Consider the following 27,234-nt stretch of genomic DNA (forward strand, 5'->3'; position numbering starts at 1 on the left):
CCAAAATTGCAACTAGCTGTTGAACAACCATCGACAAGAGGACACTGGAACCCACCAAAAAAGATACCCACATCAAAAAACAAAGACAAAACCGCAACAAGATTTTAGGAGGAGCACAATCATGATAAAATCAAATCCCATACCCACCAGGTGGGTGACCCACAAAGTGGAAAATAATAATACCAAAGAAGTTCTCCCGCTCTTGTGAAGGTTCTGAGCCTCATCGCAAGGTTCCCAGCCTGAGGATCCCTGGAAGAGAGGACTTGGGAATCCCCAGGAAATCTGACTTTGAAGGTTACCAGGATTTGATTACAGCACTTCCACAGGACTGAGGAAAACAGATTTCACTCTTGGAGAGCATAAACAAAATCTTGCATAAACCAAGACCCAGAAAAAAGGAGCAGTGACCCCATGGGAGACTGAAGCAGACCTATCTGTTAGTGTTAAAGAGCCTCTTATGGAGGCATGGATTAGCATAGCTTGCTGCAGGGACGGAGGCACTGGTAGCAGCAGTCCTGGAAGGGGCCCCTTGGTATAAGTCCTCTTGGAGATCATCATTAATCCTACTAACAGGGAGGGAGCACAATGTCACATTTTATCAGCAGATAATTGGATTAAAGCTTTACTAAGCACAACCCTGCCCACCAGGGCAAGACCCAGTTTTTCCCACAGGAAGCTTACACAAGCCTCTCAGCCTCCTTAATCAGAGGGTAGGCAGAAGAAGCAAGAAGAACCACAATCCCATAGGAGCTAGAACAAAAACCATATTACAGAAAGTTAATCAGAATGAAAAAGCAGAAAGTTAGGTCCCAGATGAAGGGTCAAGATAAAACCTCAGAAAAACAACTCAATGAAGTGGAGATAGGCAACCTTCCAGAAAAAAGAATTCAGAATAATGACAGTGAAGATGATGCAGAATCTCAGGAAAACAATGGAGAAGAGAGAAGAAATGTTTACCAAAGACCTAGAAGAACTAAAGAACAAACAAACAGAGATGAATAATACACTGGAAAGAATCAGTAGCACAATAACTGAGGCAGAAGAACAGATAAATGACCTGGAGGTCAGAATGGTGGAAATCACTGCCACAGAACAGAATACAGAAAAAAGAATGAAAAGAGATCAAGACAGCCTAAGAGACCTCTGGAACAACATTAAACACACCAACATTTGCATTTTTCGGGGCCCCAGAAGGAGAAGAGAGAAAGGACCTGAGAAAATACTTGAAGAGATAATACTGAAAACTTCTCTAACATGGGACAGGAAATAGTCAACCAAGTCCAGGAAGCACAGAGAGATCCAGGCAGGATGAATACAATGAGAAACACACCAAGACACATAGTAATCAAACTGACAAAAATTAAAGATAAAATATTAAAAGCAACAAGGGAAAAAGGACAAGTAACATACCAGGGAACTCCCATAAGGTTATCAGCTAATTTCTCAACAGAAACTCTACAAGCCAGAGGGGAATGTCATGATATATTTAAGGTGATAAGGCAGAAGAACTTACAACCAATACTTTACCCAGAAAGACTCTTGTTCAGATTTGATGGAAAAATCAAAAGTTTTACAGACAAGCAAAAATTAAGAGAATTCAGCACCACCGAACCAACTTTACAACAATTCTAAAGGAACTTCTCTAAGCAGGATACACAAGAGAAGGAAAAGACCTACACAAAATAAACCTAAATCGATTAAGAAAATGGTAATAGGATCATACATATTGATAATTACCTTAAATGTAAATGGATCAAATGCAAGAACCAAAAGACATAGACTGGCTGGGAAGATGAAAACATATGTGTGTATGCACCTCCACTTACCACATCACACTATTTAACCCCCTAAATTGTATATAATTATTTTATATTGCTAGGTTAATCATGTTTTCATTATGGCTTACAATTGTAATGATCTTTTAGGTTTTGTATGGCTATTGATTGTGAAAACTAATAAATGTTTCCTACTATTGTGATTTGTGCTTAATACAATAATCATATCATGATTGGTCAAAAGAAAATAACAGAATATTACTAAAACTATCATTTAATAGAAAAATCTGTAATCACTTTTCAAAATCCAGAAGCATATCAGAATTATCTTGGAATTTTTTGAAAAATACAAATGCCCAGGTATTGGTTTTTTCCTCCAAAGCTCCAGATGTGTTTCTAATGAGCAGCTATGTTTAAAAACAACCGGACTATATGATGATCCTTTACTTTTATCTAGTTTGTTTCACTTTTTTAATTTCATACTCAGTGCTCCCATTTCATTTAGTTTATGTTATCCAGTTTCTGTCTCTTTTTTTTTCTTTTGATCTTCATTCTCCAGCCTTTACCAAGCATAGAAGAAAAGATTTTGTACATATATATATAAAATATATATATATATACACAAAATATTTTGTGTGTGAGTATATATATATACACACACACAAATATATATACATATATATGTAGTATGTACACTATATATTTTAGAAAACTTATGAATTTTTGCCTAGCTAAAAATTTATGATATTTTGATTCTACTTGTTTGACTTAGTATGACTAGAATGCTAGATTTCTAAATTATATTCACTTAAAATTTTGATGTAATTCCATGTATTTGGGCATCTAGTATTACTGCTAAAAGTCTACAAAGTTTATCATCTTAATGATTAAAAAAAAACTTGAATGAGGCCTGAAACTTCCAATCCCATTCTGAGAATATAAGGACATACTATGTTGTTAAAACAAACAGGAAATTGACACGGGATACAGTCTCACTGACTGAAGTGCAGGCTTAGCTCAGATCTCACAGGGTGTCATGCTAGTGCCCCTCATTTGTTTCCATACCTTATTCAAGACTCCACACTGTATTTAGTTCAATTAAGCAGCTTCAGCTTCATGCAACAAATTCTGGTTAAATTCTGTTTGGAAGCTTCATGCAACAAATTCTGCTAAATTCTATGTGCATTTATTTTTATTCTAGGACAAATATTTTCTAATTTTCCTTGTTATGACTTCTTAGATATACCCCTCATTTAAAAGCAGACATTTAATTTCCAAATACATGGAATTTTTAAAAGTATGTTTGATATTAATTTATTTTTATATTAATTTATCATTTAAATGGTTTCTTCTCCGCAATCACCCTCTGAGTTTTTCCAGTCTTCTAACTTTATTGAGGCTTTTAATGGCTAAGTCAAAGATCTAGCTTAGTAAATGTCACGTTGCACTTTAAAATATAGGGGTTATTTTCAAATTTCTTTTGATATTGATTTCTAACATAATTCCACAGTAATAAGAGATAGGATTCTGTATGATTTCAATACCTTTAGACCATGAAATTTTTGCACCTAGTTTTATGTCTCTGGATATGTTCCAGTGTCTCCTAATTTATAGTCTATGGGAACTTGAATAGAATTTGTATCTTACTATTGTGTGAAAATTGTATAAATCCTAATTATGTTCAATTGGTTCATAATGCTTTTCAGCATATATTCTTCTACTTCTCTGTACATTCTTTCTATTAATTTCTGAGAGTTTGACATTGAAACTACAAATAAAAATCTTAATTTATCTACTTAAACAATCTTACATACAGAACTATATGTAACTTTGTTCTGTATTTTCCAAGTCTCCTGTAAATGTACTATCATATTTTCATAATTTAAAAAATAAAAAAGCAAAAAATACATAATAAAGTTATGTGTAGAATAGAAATTCTACATTGTGAAAGGGAGCTACAGAAATTTCACTTTACCATTTTAAGTTCCTTGTATACTTCTAATGCTATACAATGATTCAAACTAATTGATAAAAACTGTAATATATGAAGCATTTTCATAACTTAGTATTTCTAAAATTTTGTGATTTAGGAGGCAAATTCTTAATTGTAGCCATCCATGCTGCTGCTGCTGCTAAGTCGCTTCAGTCGTGTCTGACTCTGTGCGACCCCATAGACGGCGGCCCACCAGGCTCTCCCGTCCCTGGGATTCTCCAGGCAAGAACACTGGAGTGGGTTGCCATTTCCTTCTCCAATGCATGAAAGGGAAAAGTGAAGTGAAGTCGCTCAGTCATGTCCAACTCTTCGCGACCCCATGGTCTGCAGCCTACCAGGCTCCTCTGTCCATGGGATTTTCCAGGCAAGAGTACTGGAGTGGGGTAGCCATCCATAGAGCAGTGGTAATTACTGATTTAATGTAGTTTGATTAATTATACTGTTTTCTAAAAAATATTTTAAGTATTTTTAAGCAAAGTTGAGGGAAAAGTATATTTAATGATTTCCCATATAGTCCCTGCCCCACACATGCATAGCATCTCCTATTATCAACTAACCACCTGCTGCTGCTGCTGCTGCTGCTAAGTCGCTTCAGTTGTGTCCGACTCTGTGCGACCCCATAGACGGCAGCCCACCAGGTTCCCCCATCCCTGGGATTCTCCAGGCAAGAACACTGGAGTGGGTTGCCATTTCCTTTTCCAATGCATGAAAGTGAGAAGTGAAAGTAAGGTCATGCAGTCATGTCCGACTCTGTGCGACCCCATGGACTGCAGCCTACCAGGTCCTCCGCCCATGGGATTTTCCAGGCAAGAGTACTGGAGTGGGGTGCCATTGCCTTCTCCGAACTAACCACCAGAGAATGGCAAATCTGTTACAGTTGATGAACCTGCACGGACATAACAAAATCTTCTGAAGTTCATAGTTTACATTAGTGGTTCACTGTTTTTGTTGTATCTTCCATGGTTCTATGGGTTTGAATAAATCTATGACATGTACAGGCTACAGTCCATGGGGTTGCAAAGAGACATGACTGAGCGACTAACGTACACACACACATGCAACATGTATCTATCAAAAAAAAAAAAATCACAGTGACTCTAATCAAAGAGAAATGTTCACTTCCCTTAGAATTTTAGACTTCTCTGAGCCCCCATTTTTCCCTTTGTCAGTGTTACTACTGCCATATGATTGCATGTGGCACTGAAACGCTTGTTGAGTAAGAGCAAAGAAGAAAGGGGAGATATCTTCACTCCCCAAATACTGAGAAATTCCTTTCCTACTCTCTTTTCTCGGAGCTCTGTCAACTCCAACTGCCACTTCTGGATTTTGGGCTACCCTGGACCCAGATCAAGACACAGAAGACCGTGACATAATTCACTGCCAGTTAGGCAACACTTTATATTCAGGTTTTATTCATTAACCCACCTTTACTATTTACTTTGAAGCCTGAAACAGCTGTTCTATGTATTCTGTCCAAGTTTTACAATGTCATTCAATAGGAGCAACAGAGGGGCGTGATCTTGCTCCATCTCATCCAGAACCAGAACCTTGCCTGCACTATTCTTTCTCAATGGTATAAAAGTAACATTGCTTCTTACAAGCAATGCCACCTTAAACTCAATGAATCATGGTAGAAATGAAATACCTGGCCACATGCCTCCCTAATCTCATAACAAGACCACGTTCTGGGTGATAGCTGCTTAACAACATTGTCCACCTTATACCAAAATAGTAGAGACCATCTAAACCTTTAAACTTTGAAAGCAAAGTCACACTGTCTCTCATGTGCATACTTAATTAGGCAAGAGTTAACAGTCTACAGTGGAACCCTAAATCAGATGCTTGTGGACATGTGTGCTCAGTGGCTCAGCTGGGTCTGATTCTTTGCAACCCCATGAAGTGTAGCCCACCAGGGTCTTCGTCCATGAAATTTTCCAGGCAAGAATATTGGAGTGGGTTGCCATTTCCTACTCCAGGGGATCTTCCTGGGTTAGGAGACCTAGGGATCAAACCTGCATATCTTGTGTCTCCTGCAGTGGCATGCAGATTCTTTACCACTGAGTCACCTGGGGAGCCCAAATCAGATGCTTAGAGACTTAGAAAGTAATATAAAAATCTCAGCTGGGTCACTAGGTCACATGTAGTAGAGAAGACAACAATGTCAATACCAAATCCAAGTAAGCATTAATCAAAGCCCATAATGATATAAGGGCTTCCCTGATGGCTCAGACAGTGAAGAATTTGACTTCAACACAGAAGACCTGGGTTCAACCCCTGGGTCGAGAAGATCCCCTGTAGAAGGGAATGGCTACCCACTCCAGTATTCTTGCCTGGAGAATCCAAAGGACAGAGGAGCCTGGAGGGCTACAGTCCATAGGGTCGCAAAGAGTCGGACACAACTGAGCGACTTTCACATTCACTTCACTTTCACTTCACATAATGATATAATATAGAGACAACAGCTCAGAAGGTCAGCTGTCTTTGTGCAGAACCCTACAATGCTACAGCTACATATCATTAACTCCAAGAGGAAGAAGTGAAAAAAGACATAAAGGTCCGTCCAGCAAAGGATCCTACTCTGCCTCTGTTTATCTCTTTGCTTTCCCAGGAGTTGATAGTAGCAGAGAAGAACATTAATGCATTTCCAACCCTTCACCCCGGAGAAGGCGATGGCACCCCACTCCAGTACTGTTGCCTGGCAAATCTCATGGACAGAGGAGCCCGGTGGGCTGCAGTCCATGGGGTCGCTAAGAGTTGGACACGACTGAGCAACTTCACTTTCACTTTTCACTTTCATACATTGGAGAAGGAAACGGTAACCCACTCCAGTATTCTTGCCTGGAGAATCCCAAGGACGGGGAAGCCTGGTGGGCTGCCACCTATGGGTCGCACAGAGTCGGACACAACTGAAGTGACTTAGCAGCAGCAGCAGCAGCAGCAGCAACCCTCCACCCTGGGGGTGCTTCAAAGGACTCCTAGCATGGTATCTGGAATTTACCCAATTCCAATTGATAAATGCATTTTTACCAATTTTGGGGCAATTGGGCAAATGTATTTTGCCCAATTTTTCAATGTATCACAGCTTCATTTATCAAACTCTTTTGAAATTCTCTCAAGTTTCAATCAAGTTGTAAGTACAGCGGAATATCTTCAAAGCTTTCAATCCACTAATTTAATGTGCTTTGCAAACTAGAACTTAGCCCCCTTTGGTTAGGATATACAGTTTAACAAAATGTATTCATACACAATGTCTTTTCTAACTAAATTCCTATATAGGAGGCATAAAATATGAATCTCAAAGCTTACAAAGCTGGCCAAGATCTAATTTGAAGTATCAGTTCAGTTCAGTTCAGCCACTCAGTCATGTCCGACTCTTTGCGACCCCATGAATCGCAGCATGCCAGGGCTCCCTGTCCATCACCAACTCCCAGAGTTTACCCAAACTCATGTCCATCGAGTCAGTGATGCCATCCAGCCATCTCATCCTCTGTAGTCCCCTTCTCCTCCTGCCCCCAATCCCTCCCAGCATCAGGGTCTTTTCCAATGAGTCAACTCTTCACATGAGGTGGCCAAAGGACTGGAGTTTCAGCTTCAGCATCAGTCCTTCCAATGAACACCCATGACTGATCTCCTTTAGGATGGACTGGTTGGATCTCCTTGCAATCCAAGGGACTCTCAAGAGTCTTCTCTAACACCACAGTTCAAAAGCATCAATTCTTCGGCGCTCAGCTTTCTTCACAGTCCAACTCTCACATATATGGATATGACCACTGGAAAACCATAGCCTTGACTAGACGGACTTTTGTTGGCAAAGTAAGGTCTCTGCTTTTTAATATACTCATCTTCTAAATATTCTTCTAAGTGCTCTTGAGCATTAGAACTCTTGGTATATATAAAGTATCAGGTGTTCCTTGAAGGGTTAGAAAACAAGTGCAATTTGGAGTCTTCATTCAAATTCATAAAACAGTAATACATAAAATCTTTAATATACACAGCTTCCTGCACTACTGTTATTGTTGTTCAGTCTCTAAGTCGTGTCCAACTCTTTTTGCAACCCCACTGAATGTAGCAGGCCAGGCCCCTCTGTCCATGGGATTTCCCACACAAGAATATTGGAGTGGGTTGTCACTTCCTTCTCCAGGAAATCTTCCTGACCCAGGGATCAAACCTACATCTCTTGCATTGGCAGGCAGATTCTTTACCACTGAGCCACCAATCCTGTTTACTGTATGACAAACCCACTGACACATTCATAAAGAGTAAGGAATACCTAGACATATGTTTCCACTAGTTAATCATGAATAGGGACTCATAAGTGGTCAAAATGGTGTTTGTATTTTACAAAAAAATTTCAAACACAGTGGTGAAGAGAGAATACTAGATTTAGTTGTATAAGCAAGTAGACAAAAGATCCAGAAGTCAGTCTTCAATTTTCTTAGAAACATCTAACATGAAGATTTCCATCAGGCTTTATCCAATATATCGACCTCTTCAGTCAAAATTTTAGTGTAAGTAAGAAACAACTAAATCAAACCCAAAAAGAGTCATTTCCAAAAGATGTCAAGCCCTAATCCATTCAAAGTGAGGGCAGTCATTTTCTATTCTCCTGTTCAGTCCACTGAACCAAAAACCAATCTTAGAGGCTATTTTTGGTCTTATATGAAAAATTTTAAAGGAGTCTTAAACAGAATCACCATTGCCAAGCAGTGAAATAGCCATGTCAGTTCCACCTGTACACTGATGCCGGAGGTTCCTCTGAACACCTTGCTAGAGGAAGTGTTTAGAACAGTAAAGGGAGGAGGCAGGCAGCAAGGAGAAGCAGTCACCAAGTCATGACTACAGGACAAGTGGACAACAGGGACAGTAAATACGGACTGGCGAAGGAAAACACAGAGACCCACGGTGAAAGATCAAAACGGGCTGCTCAAAGTTAGCTTTCTTGTCAACTGTGTATGTTTTACCTGGAGAACAATGGTATGTAGGCAGGTTTTTTTAAAGACATTTTATATCAGATCTTAACCACATTTTTAAATGAGTCACTGAATATCAAATGAAGTTTCCTACCTTGCTTCTAAAAATAAAGAGCAGACGTGTGACATCTTATCTCTTGCACATTTTCACATGCAAGGATATTACTTTTTTCCAAGTAAATGATGCAATACTTTTCAAAGTATATATTCTTTCTTAATTAAGAGAAGTAAATCTAAAGGAAATGCAATTTTCTAAGGCTAGTGACTCATCAGGATATACATAAAATATATTGTATTATTAATTAAAACACAAATATCATGTTTCCATTTTTTATTACTTTTTTTCCTACCTACATCAGAGTTAAGCATAACTGCCTGGCTTTTGTCTGTTATCAAGTCTTATTTAGCTAGTCACTTAATACCTCATTGTGACCTTAGATTTTGAATATGACAGATTTACTTGCTTATGCTTGAATTAGCCCGAGCTTGACTGTGAAGAAAGCTGAACACCGAAGAATTGATGCATTTGAACTATGGTGTTGGAGAAGACTCTTGAGAGTCCCTTGGACTGCAAGGAGATCCAGCCAGTCCATTCTGAAGGAGATCAGTCCTGGGTGTTCTTTGGAAGGAATGATGCTGAAGCTGAAACTCCAGTCCTTTGGCCACCTCATGCGAAGAGCTGACTCACTGGAAAAGACTCTAATGCTGGGAGGGATTGGGGGCAAGAGGAGAAGAGGATGACAGAGGATGCAATGGCTGGATGGCATCACCGACTGGCTGGACATGAGTTTGAGTAAACTCCAGGAGTTGGTGATGGACAGAGAGGCGTGGCATGCTGTGATTCATGGGGTCGCAAAGAGTCAGACATGACTGAGCAACTGAACTGAACTGAATAACAAATTAAGGAAATTATAAAGTTAAACAAAAAAGCAAACTTCACTTTCTCTAATCTCCACCCAAATATTAATTTTCCAACTTACATTTTTTCCAGTAAGTTCAAAGGAAAACAAACTGCTATTAAATCATACTGCAGACTTCTTGTTCTTGCTAATTAAAGCTTGACGCCAATGTCCTTACAGATTCACGTAAGATACAGTCACAGTACTATTCAAGACAGTAAGGAACAAAAAGTGTATTATTTACAAAGTAGTTATGGTATTAATGTGAAAATTTGGAAAATTAAATATCATTGTCAAAAGCCAGACACATCAAAAATTACACTTTTCATGTAAATCTTAGTTGTCATTTTGCATTATCCAAAAAGCATGGTTAATAATAAAATGGCATCATCACTGACTATTTAGCGAGAAAAACCTGATGAGGATGTACCACAGAAGTACAAAACTGAAGTACTTTGCAATTTGCTTGAAAAGACTTGAAAGTAACTATGTACTTGAAATGTCATTATTTTAAATGAAAATAATAAAGAATCACTTAAAGACAAAAACATTAGTTTCTCCATATACATAAAGTACACATGTGAAACTATGCGTTTTCCTAATCTCAGTAACACTGAATCAGTTTTATTCACATGTAATTTGATTCTATTCCTTTCAGCACCAGAGCCAACGTAAAAGTATATTTAGCTACTTTCGATCAGTTCAGTTCAGTCACTCAGTCATGTCCGACTCTTTGCGACCCCATGAATCGCAGCACGCGAGGCCTCCCTGTCCATCACCAACTCCCGGAGTTCTCTCAGACTCACGTCCATCAAGTCAGTGATGCCATCCAGCCATCTCATCCTCTGTCATCCCCTTCTCCTCCTGCCCCCAATCCCTCCCAGCATCAGAGTCTTTTCCAATGAGTCAAGTCTTCGCATGAGGTGGCCAAAGTACTGGAGTTTCAACTTTAGCATCAGTCCTTCCAAAGAAATCCCAGGGCTGATCTCCTTCAGAATGGACTGGCTGGATCTCCCTGCAGTCCAAGGGACTCTCAAGAGTCTTCTCCAACACCACAGTTCAAAAGCATCAATTCTTCAGCGCTCAGCCTTCTTCACAGTCCAACTCTCACATCCATACATGACCACAGGAAAAACCATAGCCTTGACTAGACAAACCTTTGTTGGCAAAGTAATGTCGCTGCTTTTGAATATGCTATCTAGGTTGGTCATAACTTTCCTCCAAGGAGTAAGCGTCTTTTAATTTCATGGCTGCAGTCACCATCTGCAGTGATTTTGGAGCCTAGAAAAATAAAGTCTGACACTGTTTCCACTGTTTCCCCATCTATTTCCCATGACGTGATGGGACCGGATGCCATGATCTTCGTTTTCTGAATGTTGAGCTTTAAGCCAACTTTTTCACTCTCCTCTTTCACTTTCATCAAGAGGCTTTTTAGGTCCTCTTCACTTTCTGCCATAAGGGTGGTGTCATCTGCATATCTGAGGTTATTGATATTTCTCCCGGCAATCTTGATTGCAGCTTGTGCTTCTTCCAGCCCAGCATTTCTCATGATGTACTCTGCATAGAAGTTAAATAAGCAGGGTGACAATATATAGCCTTGAAGTACTACTTTTCCTATTTGGAACCAGTCTGTTGTTCCATGTCCAGTTCTAACTGTTGCTTCCTGACCTGCATAGAGATTTCTCAAGAGGCAGATCAGGTGGTCTGGTATTCCCATCTCTTTCAGAATTTTCCACAGTTTATTGTGATCCACACAGTCAAAGGCTTTGGCATAGTCAATAAAGCAGAAATAGATGTTTTTCTGGAACTCTCTTGCTTTTTCCATGATCCAGCGGATGTTCTAAGTACAAAAGAGTTCAATTTCTTGCCAACTTGTATGATTTCTTTAAAAAACTGTATGAAACATAAAAAAGCAGGCATATGGGGATTTGTAGCTGATTGTGCATAAATACTTGACATTGAAAGAAATCACCTGGATCAATGATATTAAAAATAAAAATCTATTTTCAGAATAAAGTCTAAATTTCTGAATGAAAAGGAGATACTGTAATTCCAAAAAATCAAGTTCCTTTCAAATACAGTGCTTAGCAAATGGAAAACATTATATAACTTGGAAAAGACGTGAATTTTATAGATATTAATGTTCATAAAAATATGAATATTACTATTTAAGGTAATATTAACTAAAGTCCATTAAAAATTAAATGATTATCAATTTTACCTATTCTTTCCACTTTTATATAAAACACCATAAGGCCTCTTTATAGCACTAGCTTACTTGGGTTTGTATAATCATAATCAGGAGAGAACAAAACACAATTATTTTTAAAACACTCCAGCCACAAAATTAAAAAAGTATTAAAAGATGATAGCAAGGATGATGGTAGAAAATAAATGCAATATTTTAGTTAGAAATCCTTTAGGGGCTTTCCATCTTAGAAAATTTTAGCATACTGAAACTTTTGCCATGATATGGTCAGTCTATTCAATCAAATGTAGGTTTGGGACTATTTGACTGATATATGCAAATCTAGATAAAGTATGTTACTGCTGTAATCACTTTAATAGTCTGAGCAGGTCTGAGCAGGTACAGCAGGCTTGGGTGGGCTCAGCCAGCTTGTGTGACAAAAGTACAGTATCTCTTTAAATGGCTGTTTACAAACTTATCAGTCAAATCTACCTATTAACCACACTAATCCCTAGAAAAGTTTATATTTTAAATTTCACACACAATAGAACCCTAAGAGAGTTAAAATTAAAGAACAATGACCAAATCCAATTCTATACCTCAGAAGGAGTATCAAAAATGCTTTGCTTTGAATAAAAGTAAATTTGTGATTCACTATACATTTTTCAATGTTATGCTGTCAAAGACTGTAAAAGAAATGTGAGAGTACTACTTATATATGTTTCTTATTATTGAACAGTTCACTATAAATGGAAATCCATATAAATACACTGACAGTAAAATAAATTAAGCTTAAAAAAAAACTTCTCTAATAACAGAAAATAAGTCAGATTCTGAGACTTGCTATAAATCACAATTTAAAGATTTCAGTAAATCTCTAAATTATCTGTTTACATACAGGCAGATTAATTTCTCTGAGAATTGTCATTCAGTTGTTAAGTCGGGTCTGACTCTCTGTGGCTCCATGGACTGCAGCATGCCAGGCTTCCCTGTCCTTCACTATCTCCCTGAGTTTGCTCCAACTCATGTCCGTTGAGTCAGTGATGCCATACAACCATCTCATCCTCTGTCATCCCCTTCTCCTACCCTCAATTTTTCCCAAGATCAGGGTCTTTTCCAATGAATCAGTTCTTTGCATCAGGTGGCCAAAGTATTGAAGCTTCAGCATCAGTCCTTCCAATGAATATTCAGGGTTGATTTCCTTTAGGATAGGCTAGTGTGATCCCCTTGCTGTCCAAGGGACTCTCAAGAGTCTTCTTCAACACAATTCAAAATCATCAATTCTTTGGTGCTCAGCTTTCTTTATGGTCAAACTTTCACATCGATACATGGCTACTGGAAAAACCATAGCTTTGACTAGACAGATCTTTGTCAGTAAGGTGATGTCTCTGTTTTTGAATATGCTGTGTAGGTTTGTCATAGCTTTCCTTCCAAGGAGTAAGTGTCTTTTGATTTCATGGCTGCAGTCACTATCTTCAGTGATTTTGGAGCCCAAGAAAATAAAATCTGTCAGTGCTTCCACTTTTCCCCCTTCTATTTGCCATGAAGTGTTGGCCACCTGATGCAAAGAGCTGAGTCATTGGAAAAGACCCTGATGCTGGGAAAGATTGAGGGCAGGAGGAGAAGGGGGCGACAGAGAATGAGATGGTTGGATGGCATCACCAACTCAATGGACATGGGTTTGGGTGGACTCCGGGAGCTGGTGACGGACAGGGAGGCCTGGCGTGCTGTGGTTCATGGGGTCACAAAGAGTCGGACATGACCAAGCGACCAAACTGAACTGAACTGAACTGATGGGGCCAGATGCCATGATCTTAGTTTTTTGAATGTTGAGTTTTAAGTCAGCTTTTTCACTCTCCTCTTTCACCCTCATCAAGAGGCTCTTTAGTTCTTCCTCACTTCTACCATTAAGGTGGTATTATCTGCATATCTTACATTATGGGTATTTCTTCCTGCAATCTTGATCCCTGCTTGTGATTCATCCAGCCTGGCATTTTGCATGGTGTACTCTGAATATAAGTTAAATAAGCAGGGTGATAATATATAGCCTTAACGTACTCCCTTTCGAATTCTGAACCAGTCCATTGTTCCATGTCTGGTTCTAACTGTTGCTTTATGACCGCATACAGGTTTCTCTGGAGACAAGTAAGTGGAAAAGTAGAATACTAGAACATGTTAACTAAATAAAACAATTTCTCTCTGCAAACAATTTCCAAAACTAAAGCCCCTGCGATTATACTTAAAATGTAGGCTTTTATATGATAAAGCCTGCTCTTGATATTAATAATTTATAGGCAAAGTATTGAAATGTGTAGAATCCTCACTGAACCATTTACCAACTTTTTGCAAAATAGATCAGTTCCATTTTACCTAGGTACTAGAGAGAAGACTTTGCAAAGAAACCAAACTAAGTTTTTAATTTCCGTCTGTTGAGAACATAACCAACTACATCACGGTTTAGGCATCTTCTCCAGAGTCATGTTTATACATTGCCTGACTCATATGTAAATATGTGTCAACATTTTGATTTATAGCTATAGATCATCTGTTTGCATACACACAGATGCCCAAATCATTATATTAATAGTTTGAAACACAATACTGTCAAAGCACAAAAAAATATAAAAATAAAATACAAATACAGAATGTCACACACAGAGAAGAGATTTCAGATTTCTGAATGTGAAGCCAGATGATTGCTGAACAGGCTTTGCATAAAATAAGATTTGTTTAAAAATGTTGCATTCACAATTCCTACTCAGTGTTTTGTTTTGTTTTTTTTTCCCCAACTTCAATCAAGGTCACATCTCAGTCAGTATCTGAGTACATCATTCTGTCCTTAATCTAGTTTTGAAGGAGTAAATTACAAACAGATTGTAAAGTACCACACTTGCTTCAGTATTGGGGGCGGGCCCCTCTGATTTTGGCTAGGACCATATACACACATACACAGCAACAACAGTGCTGTCCAGAGACAACTGATGGTCACAGCGGGGGAAGGGAGGGAGGGCAGAGTGCCGCCGGCACCTATTAAGTAGAGATCATGCGACTACTATGATGCCAAACACAGTTCCCTGAACAAGGAAGTACCTGGCCCAAGACGCCAATAATGCCAAGGTTCAGAAATTGTGATGTAAACTGTGGCGGCTGCAAAAATACAGAATGAACGCATCTCGTGCATCATCATTACATTCTTAGCACAGTGTCAAGCACATTTAATAAATATTTATTGATTATGAAATAAACCACTTCTGTACAGTTGAGCTCTTAAGAGAGATGAAAAAAATGAGAAAAGGATTATTACATATATAATACCCAAAATCACAAAGCAAAATCAAAGTCATTGTCAAAACTAAAAGGAACTAAAGATCATTCAGACCAATTTCTCTTTTTCAGAAAATTTTTTTTCAGGCAAAAGATGCTGTCTAATGTAATGTGTCGGCAAGTGTCGAGAGGAGATAGTTTTCTGAATAAAAACAAAATACATTTACAAATTAAAATGTCAGTTTTCACTTCTAAAATGTCAATGTCACCTACTTTTCTCAGATTAATAAAATATTTCCTTCATAAAAGTTAAACCAATGTAACATAAAGCATGTATGATAGTCGCTTAGTCATGTCCGACTCTGCGACCCCACGGACTGCCACCCGGCAGGCTCCTCTGTCTATGGAATTCTCCAGGCAAGAATACTGGGGAGGGTTGTCATTTCCTTCTCCAGGGGATCTTCCCAACCCAGGGACTGAACCCAGGTCTCCCACATCGCAGGCAGATTCTTTACTGTCTGATTACCAGGGAAGCCCCAACATAAGTCATAATAAGTGATATTTCAAAGCAGGAAATAAAATAAAGGTAATTATTTTTCAAAAAAAACAAATCACAGACCTCCCTGGTCTACAAGATTTATACTTCTGAGAAGTTAGGGCTTTAAAATGTCATGAGAAATTCTGAACTGGCTTACGGTTTTGAAACACAGGAACTGACAGTCACAAGGCCAAACATACCCTTAATAATCGATTCAGCTGCATACAGATCTCGTTTGTAGGTCACCTAGAGGACAGATAAACTTCATTAGATTTAACAGAGAAGAAAGGAATGTTAAAGCAATAAAATAATGCCCCCAAGGAAATTCTTGATTTTGGAGAAACCATAAACACACAACACTGACAAGTTTCAAATTATAACAACATCAGTTTATTCAGAAAAAAATATATTTTGCTTCCACAAATGCTTGAATATCTGTTTTTAAATCTTTAAGTAAATTAAGATGCTGTGTGGCAGTTGTTACCAAAGTTTTATTAATACAAGTATCATATCAAAGAAAATGTGGTAGCATTTACATACAAGTATTAGAATTATTATTTAATAGTAAGGTTTTTTGTGGGAGGAAATAAGGAAAAGAATATATTTGAAAATTACCAAATTGCATGTTCAGTTGAAATGAGATGATTCTCAAAGACCAGTTCACAGTGAGGGTCTTCTGAATTGAGTTTATCTGTGTACCATCAGATAAGGCTCACCTTTTTAATATTTTTACTAATACATGACTGACAGACAGCCTGGAGGCTACCATCATGAATGTAAGAACAATCACGATCTTTGCTTAAGAACATACAGCCTCTTTGCAATTATAACCTATTCCTTGTTATATACCCTGCCATGGTCCTACAGCAGATAGTTCTCAGACCACATGCAGTGAGCTCAGGTACAGAACATGTCAGATGCATTGCACTGTAGAACTGCTTTTCCTTCATCATAGAACTGAAGAAGAGAGTAAATAATAAAATCTCTTAGTAAGTACTCTAAGGTCTTAGGATCTTATCATTCAAGTGCTCAGATGATTATGATGCCAGTGTCTCAAAACCAACTTTGAGAAATAATTAATACCTTTCCATATCGATAATTGGGACAATTTTTCTCCAGATTATCTCCAAACTAAACTTGTGCAAAAAACTGTTCAGCTAAGTGGTTCACGGCACTTTCACCCCAATAGGTTTCCCTGCTATGCCTAGATCCTGGCAGGTAAACCACCCTGGCCCAAAATCTATATCTTACAACTCAGAACTAATGTAGTAGCTGACTTGTATGACAAATGGAAATTTCCTCAAGCAGTCAGCCAATCTATTAAAATCAAGTATGACATTGTTAAATTATCTCTAAAAGAAGCAATGCCAACCAAAACCAGTACTACAGTTACTGATCCAAAATATAGCTCTATTATCTGGGGGGAAAAAAGTGGTAAACAGACACTTAGAGCTTCAGACTATGCATTTTACCAAACGAAAGACTGCACTGACCTCATTCACTCATTCAGTAAATATGTCTCAAATACTGCCGCATCAGAGGTCCTGTTCTAAGGGCCGCAATAGAGCAATGAACACTGAGCAAAACTCAACCTGCAGAATCGACGTTTTAGGGATACACTTTTCTTAGAAGAAGTGAATAAAATATATTTGTTTCCATGAAAACCCAAAGTTAACTAGACAGCTGAAATCAGCACTCAATATTTGCAATTTAGATGAGAAAAGGCTTTTATTCCCTTTAACTGTCTGCTATGTAAGGGAAACTCAAAACAGTAATTAATGGAAAGATGCCTAATTACTATAGCTGATTTTTCATTCCTTCCTGCTTTCTTTGAGGAATATAACTGCATTCCAAATTTACACAGAATAATTGTGAAAGTGCTTTATTCTTTTTTTCAAATAAATCTATCTTAACAATGGGGTTTTTTAAATAAAGAAAACTTGGTCTCAAATACTAAAATGACTTTTCTAGCATACTTGTAAAACAACGCTTATGCATTGAAATCAGCCTTAAGAATAAAATATATGTATTACTACCCAAAGGTCCTTGGGTACTATACTAATATTCAAAAAGAATCAGTTCTAATGAGGTGGATGAAACTGGAGCCTATTATACAGAGTGAAGTAAGCCAGAAAGAAAAACACCAATACAGTATACTAACGCATATATATGGAATTTAGAAAGATGGTAACAATAACCCTATGTACGAGACAGCAAAAGAGACACCGATGTATAGAACAGTCTTATGGACTCTGTGGGAGAGGGAGAGGGTGGGAAGATTTGGGAGAATGGCATTGAAACATGTAAAATATCATGTATGAAATGAGTTGCCAGTCCAGGTTCGATGCACGATACTGGATGCTTGGGGCTGGTGCACTGGGACGACCCAGAGGGATGGAATGGGGAGGGAGGAGGGAGGAGGGTTCAGGATGGGGAACACATGTATACCTGTGGCGGATTCATTTTGATATTTGGCAAATCTAATACAGTTATGTAAAGTTTAAAAATAAAAAAAAAAAAAAAAAAGAAAAAAAAAAAAAAAAAAAAAAAAAAAGAAACTATATAACGAAAGACAGCTAAAATTCTTTTTTTTTTTGGCTGCACTGCAAGGCTTGCAGGATCTTAGTTCCTCAATTAGGGGTTGAACCTGCACCCTCAGCAGTGACAGTGGTGTGGAGTCCTAACCACAAGACTGCCGGCAAATTCCCCTAAAATTTGAATTTTTTTTTTTGTCTACATTTTCCTATTGGCTATCAGTTCAGTTGCTCAGTCATGTCCAATTCTTTGCAATCCCAGGGACTGCAGCACACCAGGCTTCCCTGTCCATCATCAACTCCCAGAGCTTGCTCAAACTCAGGTCCCCTCAATCAGTGATGCCACCAACCATCTCATGATCTGTCACCCCCTCCTCCTTCGGCCCTCAGTCTTCCCCATCATCAGGGTCGTTTCTAATGAGTCACTTCTAGGGGGGAGTGGGACACAATTCAACCCCCAGCACCATGTGTGAAATGACTCAGCAAGGGAATGAAGAGAAGCACTTGGAAAGGCCAGCTTCCACTCAGTACACTGACATTTGTCTCACATACAACGGAAGCAAGCTCCAAGGTGTGAGGACTAAAACTGTGCTCTGTGTTGCTGGTGGAAGCAGTGAAATTTGAGATTTAATGCAAAAGACACTGAAGTATATCTGTGGAGTTCAAGTGGAAGATTCAAAGAGCCCTCTTTGTACCTGAAGACCTGAGGGTGCTTCACACATTTAAAGAAGGCTCGGAATACCCATGAGAAACAGATAATAACAGAGCCCCCTCAAAAAAATGAGCAAAGAGGCCAGAGGGTGTTGATATGTTAGTAGCAATAAATGTCTTGAGGTTTCATTTATTTATTTTTAACATAGCCTGTAAATTAAGTTTAGCAGATCTGTAGTGATGTGAGTCGGAGAAGGCAATGGCACCCCACTCCAGCACTCCTGCCTGGAAAATCCCATGCACGGAGGAGCCTGGTGGGCTGCAGTCCATGGGGTCTCGAAGAGTCAGACATGCCTGAGCGACTTCACTTTCACCTTTCACTTTCATGCATTGGAGAAGGAAATGGCAACCCACTCCAGTGTTCTTGCCTGGAGAATCCCAGGGACGGGGGAGCCTGGTGGGCTGCCGTCCATGGGGTCGCACAGAGTCGGACACGACTAAAGTGACTTAGCATAGCATAGTGATGTGAGTCAGGATCTTTCACAAAACACCTAATTGGTAATTACCCTAATCCTCCCAATGAATATGTGTATCACCATCTGTCATATATAGAAAAAAGAAATAAACAAAAAGAATAAAATATTGACCTAATGGATTAATGACATTTGGAAACCCTTAAAAGAGCAATAATACTGCATTAATTCTCTCTACCAGGCAATAAATCAGGCATGTCAATATCCTGTAACCTTGTAACAATTTAAATAGTATGAGACAATCTTAGCCCGTAGCAAGGCCCATCACATGATTGTACAAAATACCTAACACATAGGGCTTCTTTTTGTTTTTATGTCAATGAAGAAATATGCTTTTGGATTCATATTAGCTCAGAATTAGGATGAATGTTTACTAGCCAGATTTAGATGGATGCTTTATAAAGATTTCATCCAATATTTCCAAAGGAGCAGTACTTATTCAAAATTATGATATGACCCTACAATTCTATTTCAGAATACACTGTTCAGTTTACCACATTTCTACCCAATGAAACACAGGAGAGTCACGCTGTAAAGCACTCCAGCCTCAACAGGAACACGCAGTATGATAATGCTACAACCACTTCACTCCTCCTAAAGAAAGAAGTCTGTCATGAAATCAGTCAAGCCTGACCACGGGAAAGAGCACAATGCCTCTTGGAGGTGGTGAGTTCTTCCAGGCACCAAGCCTACTGGGTCAAAACTACTGCAGATATGTGTTTCAATAACACATTAAGTTGGAGCTACCATCCTAGGGACTGAGAGGAAATGTTGTTGCTGTGAGAAGCAGAGTGGCGCCCTCGATCCAGCTGAGAGTAAGGCTACACAATAAAACATTACACACCAAGAACATACACAAAAATTGTGAACAAAACAATCTTACTGGCTAAATGGGACCTGTTTGAGTAAACTATCCCAACATGAATTTTCTTGCAACTGAGCAACAGAAATGATACCATAATTCGATGGATCAGAAAACCCACTGAGACTCTTAACACCTTTAATGTATATGTACACACATACTTTTATTCCTGGAAATACTGTTTCAATATGAAGCCAAATGTTTTTAAACTTCTCTATTTTCTAAAGCACCTGGAAAGTGTCAGTACTTGCAGAGTATATCTTCAGGAATGACACATCAACACAGAGCTAAGCACCAACTTCCTTACCTTCCAGAGGTCAGGGGATCCTTCCACAAGTTTTGCTTTGATATGACTGTATTTTAGAGCCAAATGCAGACACTCAGTTCCAAATTCCAAGTCATAGTCACTACACTGGGTAGGAAGAAAAAAGAATTAAGAAGTTAAAATATAATATTAAATAATCTTTCAATTTCATAATCAACTACATCTAGAAAAGAACCCAGAGAATTCACAAACTCTTTAATTAGCCACTGATTAATCAAGTTAAATTAATCTTCTTCATGCCCTAAAAGACAAATGAAACCAATAGAAAACAGAAATATTGCAATCATGTTTTTAACTTCCTGAAGAGTTTCAGTGAAAGTTGCTCAGTCATTTCTGACTCTTTGAGACCTCATAGACTGTAGCACGCCAGGCTCCCCTGTCCATTGGAAGCTCCAGGCAAGAATACTGGAGTGGGTAGCCATTCCCTTCTCCAAGGGATCTCCCCAACCCAAAGATTGAACCTGAGTCTCCAACTTTGCAGGAAGATTCTTTACCATCTGAGCTGAGGTGTGAGATAAATACAATACTTTATTTCCTTTACTCAAAAGCTACATTTCCAAACATGTTTGTAAAATGCTTAAAGGTATAACTGAGGATTACCATATCAGAACTTAATTTAACAAATATTCAGTTCAGTCGTTCAGTAGTGTCCGACTCTTTGCGACCCCATGAATCGCAGCACGCCAGGCCACCCTGTCCATCACCAACTCCCGGAGTTCACTAAAACTCATATCCATCGAGTCAGTGATGCCATCCAGCCATCTCATTCTCTGTTGTCCCCTTGTCCTCCTGCCCCCAAGCCCACCCAGCATCAGAGTCTTTTCCAATGAGTCAACACTTCACATGAGGTGGCCAAAGTACTAGAGTTTCAGCTTTTTAGCATCATTCCTTCCAAAGAAATCCCAGCACTGATCTCTTTTAGGATGGACTGATTGGATCTCCTTGCAGTCCAAGGGTCTCTCAAGAGTGTTCTCCAACACCACAGTTCAAAAGCATCAATTCTTTGGTGTTCAGCTTTCTTCACTGTCCAACTCTCACTTCCATATGTGACTACTGGAAATACCATAGCCATGACTACACAGACCTTTGTTGGCAAAGTTCTGTCTCTGCTTTTGAATATGCTATCGAGGTTGGTCAAAACTTTCCTTCCAAGGAGTAAGAGTCTTTTAATTTCACGGCTGCAGTCACCATCTGCAGTGATTTTGGAGCCCAGAAAAATAAAGTCCGACACTGTTTCCACTGTTTCCCCATCTATTTCCCATGAAGTGATGGGACGGAATGCCATGATCTTTGTTTTCTGAATGTTGAGCTTTAAGCCAACTTTTTCACTCTCCTCTTTCACTTTCATCAAGAGGCTTTTGAGTTCCTCTTCACTTTCTGCCATAAGGGTGGTGTCATCTGCATATCTAAAGTTATTGATATTTCTCCTAGCAATCTTGATTCCAGCTTGTGCTTCTTCCAGCCCAGCGTTTCTCATGATGTACTCTGCATACAAGTTAAAGAAGCAGGGTGACAATATACAGCCTTGACGTACTCCTTTTCCCATTTGGAACCAGTCTGTTGTTCCATGTCCAGTTCTAACTGTTGCTTCCTGACCTGCATACAGGTTTCTCAAGAGACAGGTCCAGTGGTCTGGTATGCCCATCTCTTTCAGAATTTTCCACAGTTTATTGCGATCCACACAGTCAAAGGCTTTGGCATAGTCAATAAAGCAGATATAGATGTTTTTCTGGAACTCTCTGGCTTTTTCAATGATCAGGCAGATGTTGGGAATTTGATCTCTGGTTCCTCTGCCTTTTCTAAAACCAGCTTGAACATCTGGAAGTTCACAGTTCACGTACTGCTGAAGCCTGGCTTGGAGAATTTTGAGCATTACTTTACTAGTGTGTGAGATGAGTGCAATTGTGCAGTAGTTTGAGCATTCTTTGGTATTGCCTTTCTTTGGGATTGGAATGAAAACTGACCTTTTCCAGTCCTGTGGCCACTGCTGAGTATTCCAAATTTGCTGGCATATTGAGTGCAGCACTTTCACAGCATCATCTTTCAGGATTTGAAATACCTCAACTGGAATTCCATCACCTCCACTAGCTTTGTTCGTAGTGATGCTTCCCTAAGGCCCACTTGACTTCACATTCCAGGATGTCTGGCTCTAGGTCAGTGATCACACCATCATGATTATCTTGGTCGTGAAGATCTTTTTTGTACAGTTGTTCTGTGTGTTTTTGCCATCTCTTCTTAATATCTTCTGTTTCTGTTAGGTCCATACCATTTCTGTCCTTTATCGAGCCTATCTTTGCATGAAATGTTCCCTTGGTATCTCTAATTTTCTTGAAGAGATCTCTAGTCTTTCCCATTCTGTTGTTTTCCTCTATTTCTTTGCATTGATTGCTGAGGAAGGCTTTCCTATCTCTTCTTGCTATTCTTTGGAAGTCTGCATTCAGATGCTTATATCTTTCCTTTTCTTTGCTTTTCGCTTCTCTTCTTTTCACAGCTATCTGTAAGGCCTACCCAGGCAGCCATTTTGCTTTTTTGCATTTTTTTTTCCCATGGGGATGGTCTTGATCCCTGTCTCCTGTACAATGTCATGAACCTAACAAATATACCTATCCATAAAACCCCAAATCTCTTATATTTATACCAAAACACTGGCAGGTCACAGCTTTCTTATTGATATTTTAAATAACAACAGATCTTCTTAGACAATATATTTTGATTCTGAACATGGTACTATATCAGTCTTCCATTATGAGAAAAAAAAAGTGAACGCCTATCAAATTTAGTAAGATACAAATAATATTTTTTAACATTTTAGGCAGAACCATCCAAATGACCAACATAATGCAATTAAATAATGGTCACTGGGTATCTATCATGTCCAAGGTTTCTTTTAAGTACCAGCATATAAAGATAAATGAGACATGTTTTGTGTCCTCAAGGAACTCAGGTTTAAAAGAGGAAGCTGATCTATAACAAATATTTTGTAACAGAATGTGATAGATGGAGCATTAACAGAATATTTACAAGTAGACCAGGAAATATAGTATTTAATTCTACGTAAGGGTACTAGGGAAGCCCCGTTAGAGGAAATGGTCTCTCATCTCTTTCTAAAGACTGAATAGGGACTTCCCTGGTGGTTCACTGGCTAAGACTCCACACTCCCAATGCAGGTGCGCTGAGCTCAATCCCTGGTCAGGGAATAGATCCCACATACTGCAACTAAGACTTGGCACAGATAAATAAATAAAAAATTTTTTTAAATAAAATAAAGACTGAATAAAACTCAAGGATAGGAATACTTTTCAGGCAAAAACTGCCCAACAAAGATAGAGAAGCTGCAGACATCTGCTGGATTTGCATTTTACCAACAGCACAACCATGACTTACCTGGTGGTTCAGATAGTAAAGAATCTGCCTGCAATGCAGGAGACCAGGGTTCAATCTCTACTTTGGGAAATCCCCTGGAGAAGGAAAAAGGAACCCACTCTAGTATTCATGCCTGGAGAATCCCATGTTCAGAGGAAATTGGCGGACTCAGTCCATGGGGTCACAAAGAGTCGGACATGACTGAGCAAATAACACACACACACAAGAGCATATCCATATAAGAGAGACTGCAGGAAGGCAATAAATATGAATATGACATTTAGAACCATTGCCAATCTTTATTTTATTGGAAATTACAAGCCCTACATTTTAATGATTTGTGAAGTTAATATGACAAAAATATATAACCAGCAAGTATATATCAGTTCAGTTCAGTTGCTCAGTAGTGTCCGACTCTTTGCGACCCCATGAATCGCAGCACGCCAGGCCTCCCTGTCCATCACCAACTCCCAGAGTTCACTCAGATTCACATCCATCGAGTCAGTGATGCCATCCAGCGAGTCAGTGATGCCATCCAGTGAATAGAGTCCCAAATTAACCAGAACTATTTCAGTTTAAACCTCTATTCTTATAAACAACATACCATGACATTATTAAGAAATGTCATGATATGTCCAATATACTATATAACATGACATTGAAGAAATCTAAGAAATTTCATCTTTAATATAGTATTATCAACACTTCAGTTCAGTTCAGTAGCTCAGTCATATCAAAGTCTTTGTGACCCCATGGACTGAAACATGCCAGGCTTCCCTGTCCATCACAAATTCCCAGAGCTTACTCAAACTCATGTCCATTCGTCGGTAATGTCATCCAACCATCTCATCCTCTGTCATCCCCTTCTCCTCCCGCCTTCAATCTTTCCCAGCATCAGGGTCCTTTCCAATGAGTCAGTTCTCCCCATTAAGTGGCCAAAGTATTGGCGTTTCAGCTTCAACATCAGTCCTTCCAATGAATATTCAGGACTGATTTTCCTTTAGGATTTACTGGTTGGATCTCCTTGCAGTCCAAGGGACTCTCAAGAGTCTTCTCCAACACCATACTTCAAAACCATCAAATCTTTGGAACTCAGCTTTCTTTATAGTCCAACTCTCATAACTACTGGAAAAACCACAGCTTTGACTAGATAGACCTTTGTTGGCAAAGCAATGTCTCTGCTTTAATATGCTGTCTAGGTTGGTCATAACTTTCCTTCCAAAGAGCAAGGGTCTTTTAATTTCATGGCTGCAGTCACCATCTGCAGTGATTTTGGAGCCCCCAAAAATAAAGTCTGTCATTGTTTCCATTGTTTGCCCATCTATTTGCCATGGCGTGATAGAACTGGATGCCATGATCTTAGTTTTCTGAATGTTTAGTTTTAAGCCAAGTTTCTCACTCTCCTCTTTCACTTTCATCAAGAGGATTTTTAGTTCTTCTTCACTTTCTGCCATAAGGGTGCTGTCATCTGCATATCTGAGGTTATTGATATTTCTCCCGGCAATCTTGATTCCAGTTTGTGCTTCATCCAGCCCAGCATTTCTCATGATGTACTCTGCGTATAAGTTAAATAAGCAGGGTGACAATATACAGCCTTGATGTACTCCTTTCCCAATTTGGACCCAGTCTGTTGTTCCATATCTGGTTCTGTTGTGTCTTGACCTGCATACGGATTTCTCAGGAGGCAGGTCAGGTGGTCTGGTATTCCTATCTCTTGAAGAATTTTCCACAGTTTGTTGCAATCCACACAGTCAAAGGGTTTCGCATAGTCAATAAAGCAGATATAGATGTTTTTTCTGGACCTCTCTTGCTTTTTCAATGTTCCAACGGATGTTGGAAATTTGATCTTTAGTTCCTCTGCCTTTTCTAAATCCAGCTTGAACATCTGGAAGTTCACAGTTCATGTACTGTTGAAGCCTGGTTTGGAGAATTTTGAGCACTACTTTGCTAGTGGATGAGATGAGTGCAATTGTGCCATAGTTTAAACATTCTTTGGCATTGCCTTTCTTTGGGACTGGAATGAAAATTGACTTTTTCCAGTCCTGTGGCCACTGCTGAGTATTCCAAATTTGCTGGCATATTGAGTGTAGCACTTTCACAGCACTATCTTTTAGGATCTGAAATAGCTCAACTGTAATTCCATCACCCCCAATAGCTTTGTTCTTACTGATGCTTCCTAAGGCCCATTTGACTTTGCATTCCAGGATGTCTGGCTCTACGAGAGTGATCACACCATCATGTTTATCTAGGTCATGAAGATATTTTTATATAGTTCTCCTGTGTATTCTTGCCACCTCTTCCTCATATCTTCTGCTTCTATTAGGTCCATACCATTTCTGTCCTTTATTGTGCCCATCTTTGCTTGAAATGTTCCCTTGGTATCTCTAATTTTCTTGAAGCGATCTCGAGTCTTTCCCATTCTATTGTTTTCCTCTATTTCTTTGCACTGGTCACTGAGGAAGGCTTTCTTAATTCTCCTTGCTATTCTTTGGAACTCTGCATTCAAATAGATGTGTCTTTCCTTTTCTCCTTTGCCTTTAGCTTCCCTTCTTTTCTCAGCTATTTGTAAGGCCTCGTCAGATAACCATTTTGCCTTTTTGAATTTCTTTTTCTTGGGGATGGTCTTGATCACTGCCTCTTGTACAATGTCCCAAACCTCCATCCATAGTTCTTCAGGCACTTTGTCTATCACATATAATCCACTGAATCTATTTGTCACTTCCACTGTATAATCATAAGATATTTGATTTAGGTCATACCTATAGCTACATACAAATAAATTATGCTTTAGTCAACTTTACCTGTCTCCTGAGAAACCTATATGCAGGTCAGGAAGCAACAGTTAGAACTGGACATGGAACAACAGACTGGTTCCAAATAGGAAAAGGAGTACGTCAAGGCTGAATATTGTCACCCTGCTTATTTAACTTATATGCACAGTCCATCATGGGAAATGCTTGGTTGGATGAAGCACAAGCTGTAATCAAGACTGCAAGGAGAAATATCAACAACCTCAGATATGCAGATAATACCACTCTAATGTCAGAAAGCAAAGAGGAAATGAAGAGCCTCTCGATGAGGCTGAAAGAGGAGAGTGAAAAACCTGGCCTGAAACTCAACATTCAAAAAAAATTAAATCACGGCATCTGGTCCCATCACTTCATGGCAAATAGATGGGGGAAAAGTGGAAGAAGTGACACATTTTATTTTCTTGGGCTCCAAAATCACTGCAGATGGTGACCACAGCCATGGAATTAAAAGAAGCTTGCTCCTTGGGAGGAAAGACATGACAAACCTAGACAGCATGTTAAAAAGCAGAGACATCACTTTGCCAATAAA

General features: G+C 39.0%; 1 protein-coding gene across 10 annotated transcripts in view; it reads right to left on the reverse strand.

Annotated features, from left to right (window-relative positions):
- The window catches only part of CRPPA (CDP-L-ribitol pyrophosphorylase A), a 364,997-nt gene that overhangs the window by 234,955 nt on the left and 102,808 nt on the right, over window positions 1–27,234 (reverse strand). For all 10 annotated transcript variants that reach the window (XM_055589905.1, XM_055589898.1, XM_055589903.1 and 7 more), the window contains 2 exons: window positions 20,515–20,619; window positions 15,828–15,873 (listed from right to left, as the gene is read on the reverse strand). In XM_055589905.1, the coding sequence (XP_055445880.1) occupies window positions 15,828–15,873; window positions 20,515–20,619 (151 nt within the window). The remainder of the gene's footprint in view (window positions 1–15,827; window positions 15,874–20,514; window positions 20,620–27,234) is intronic.

This window comes from Bubalus kerabau, chromosome 8 (assembly GCF_029407905.1).
Source record: "Bubalus kerabau isolate K-KA32 ecotype Philippines breed swamp buffalo chromosome 8, PCC_UOA_SB_1v2, whole genome shotgun sequence".
Lineage (NCBI taxonomy): Eukaryota > Metazoa > Chordata > Mammalia > Artiodactyla > Bovidae > Bubalus > Bubalus kerabau.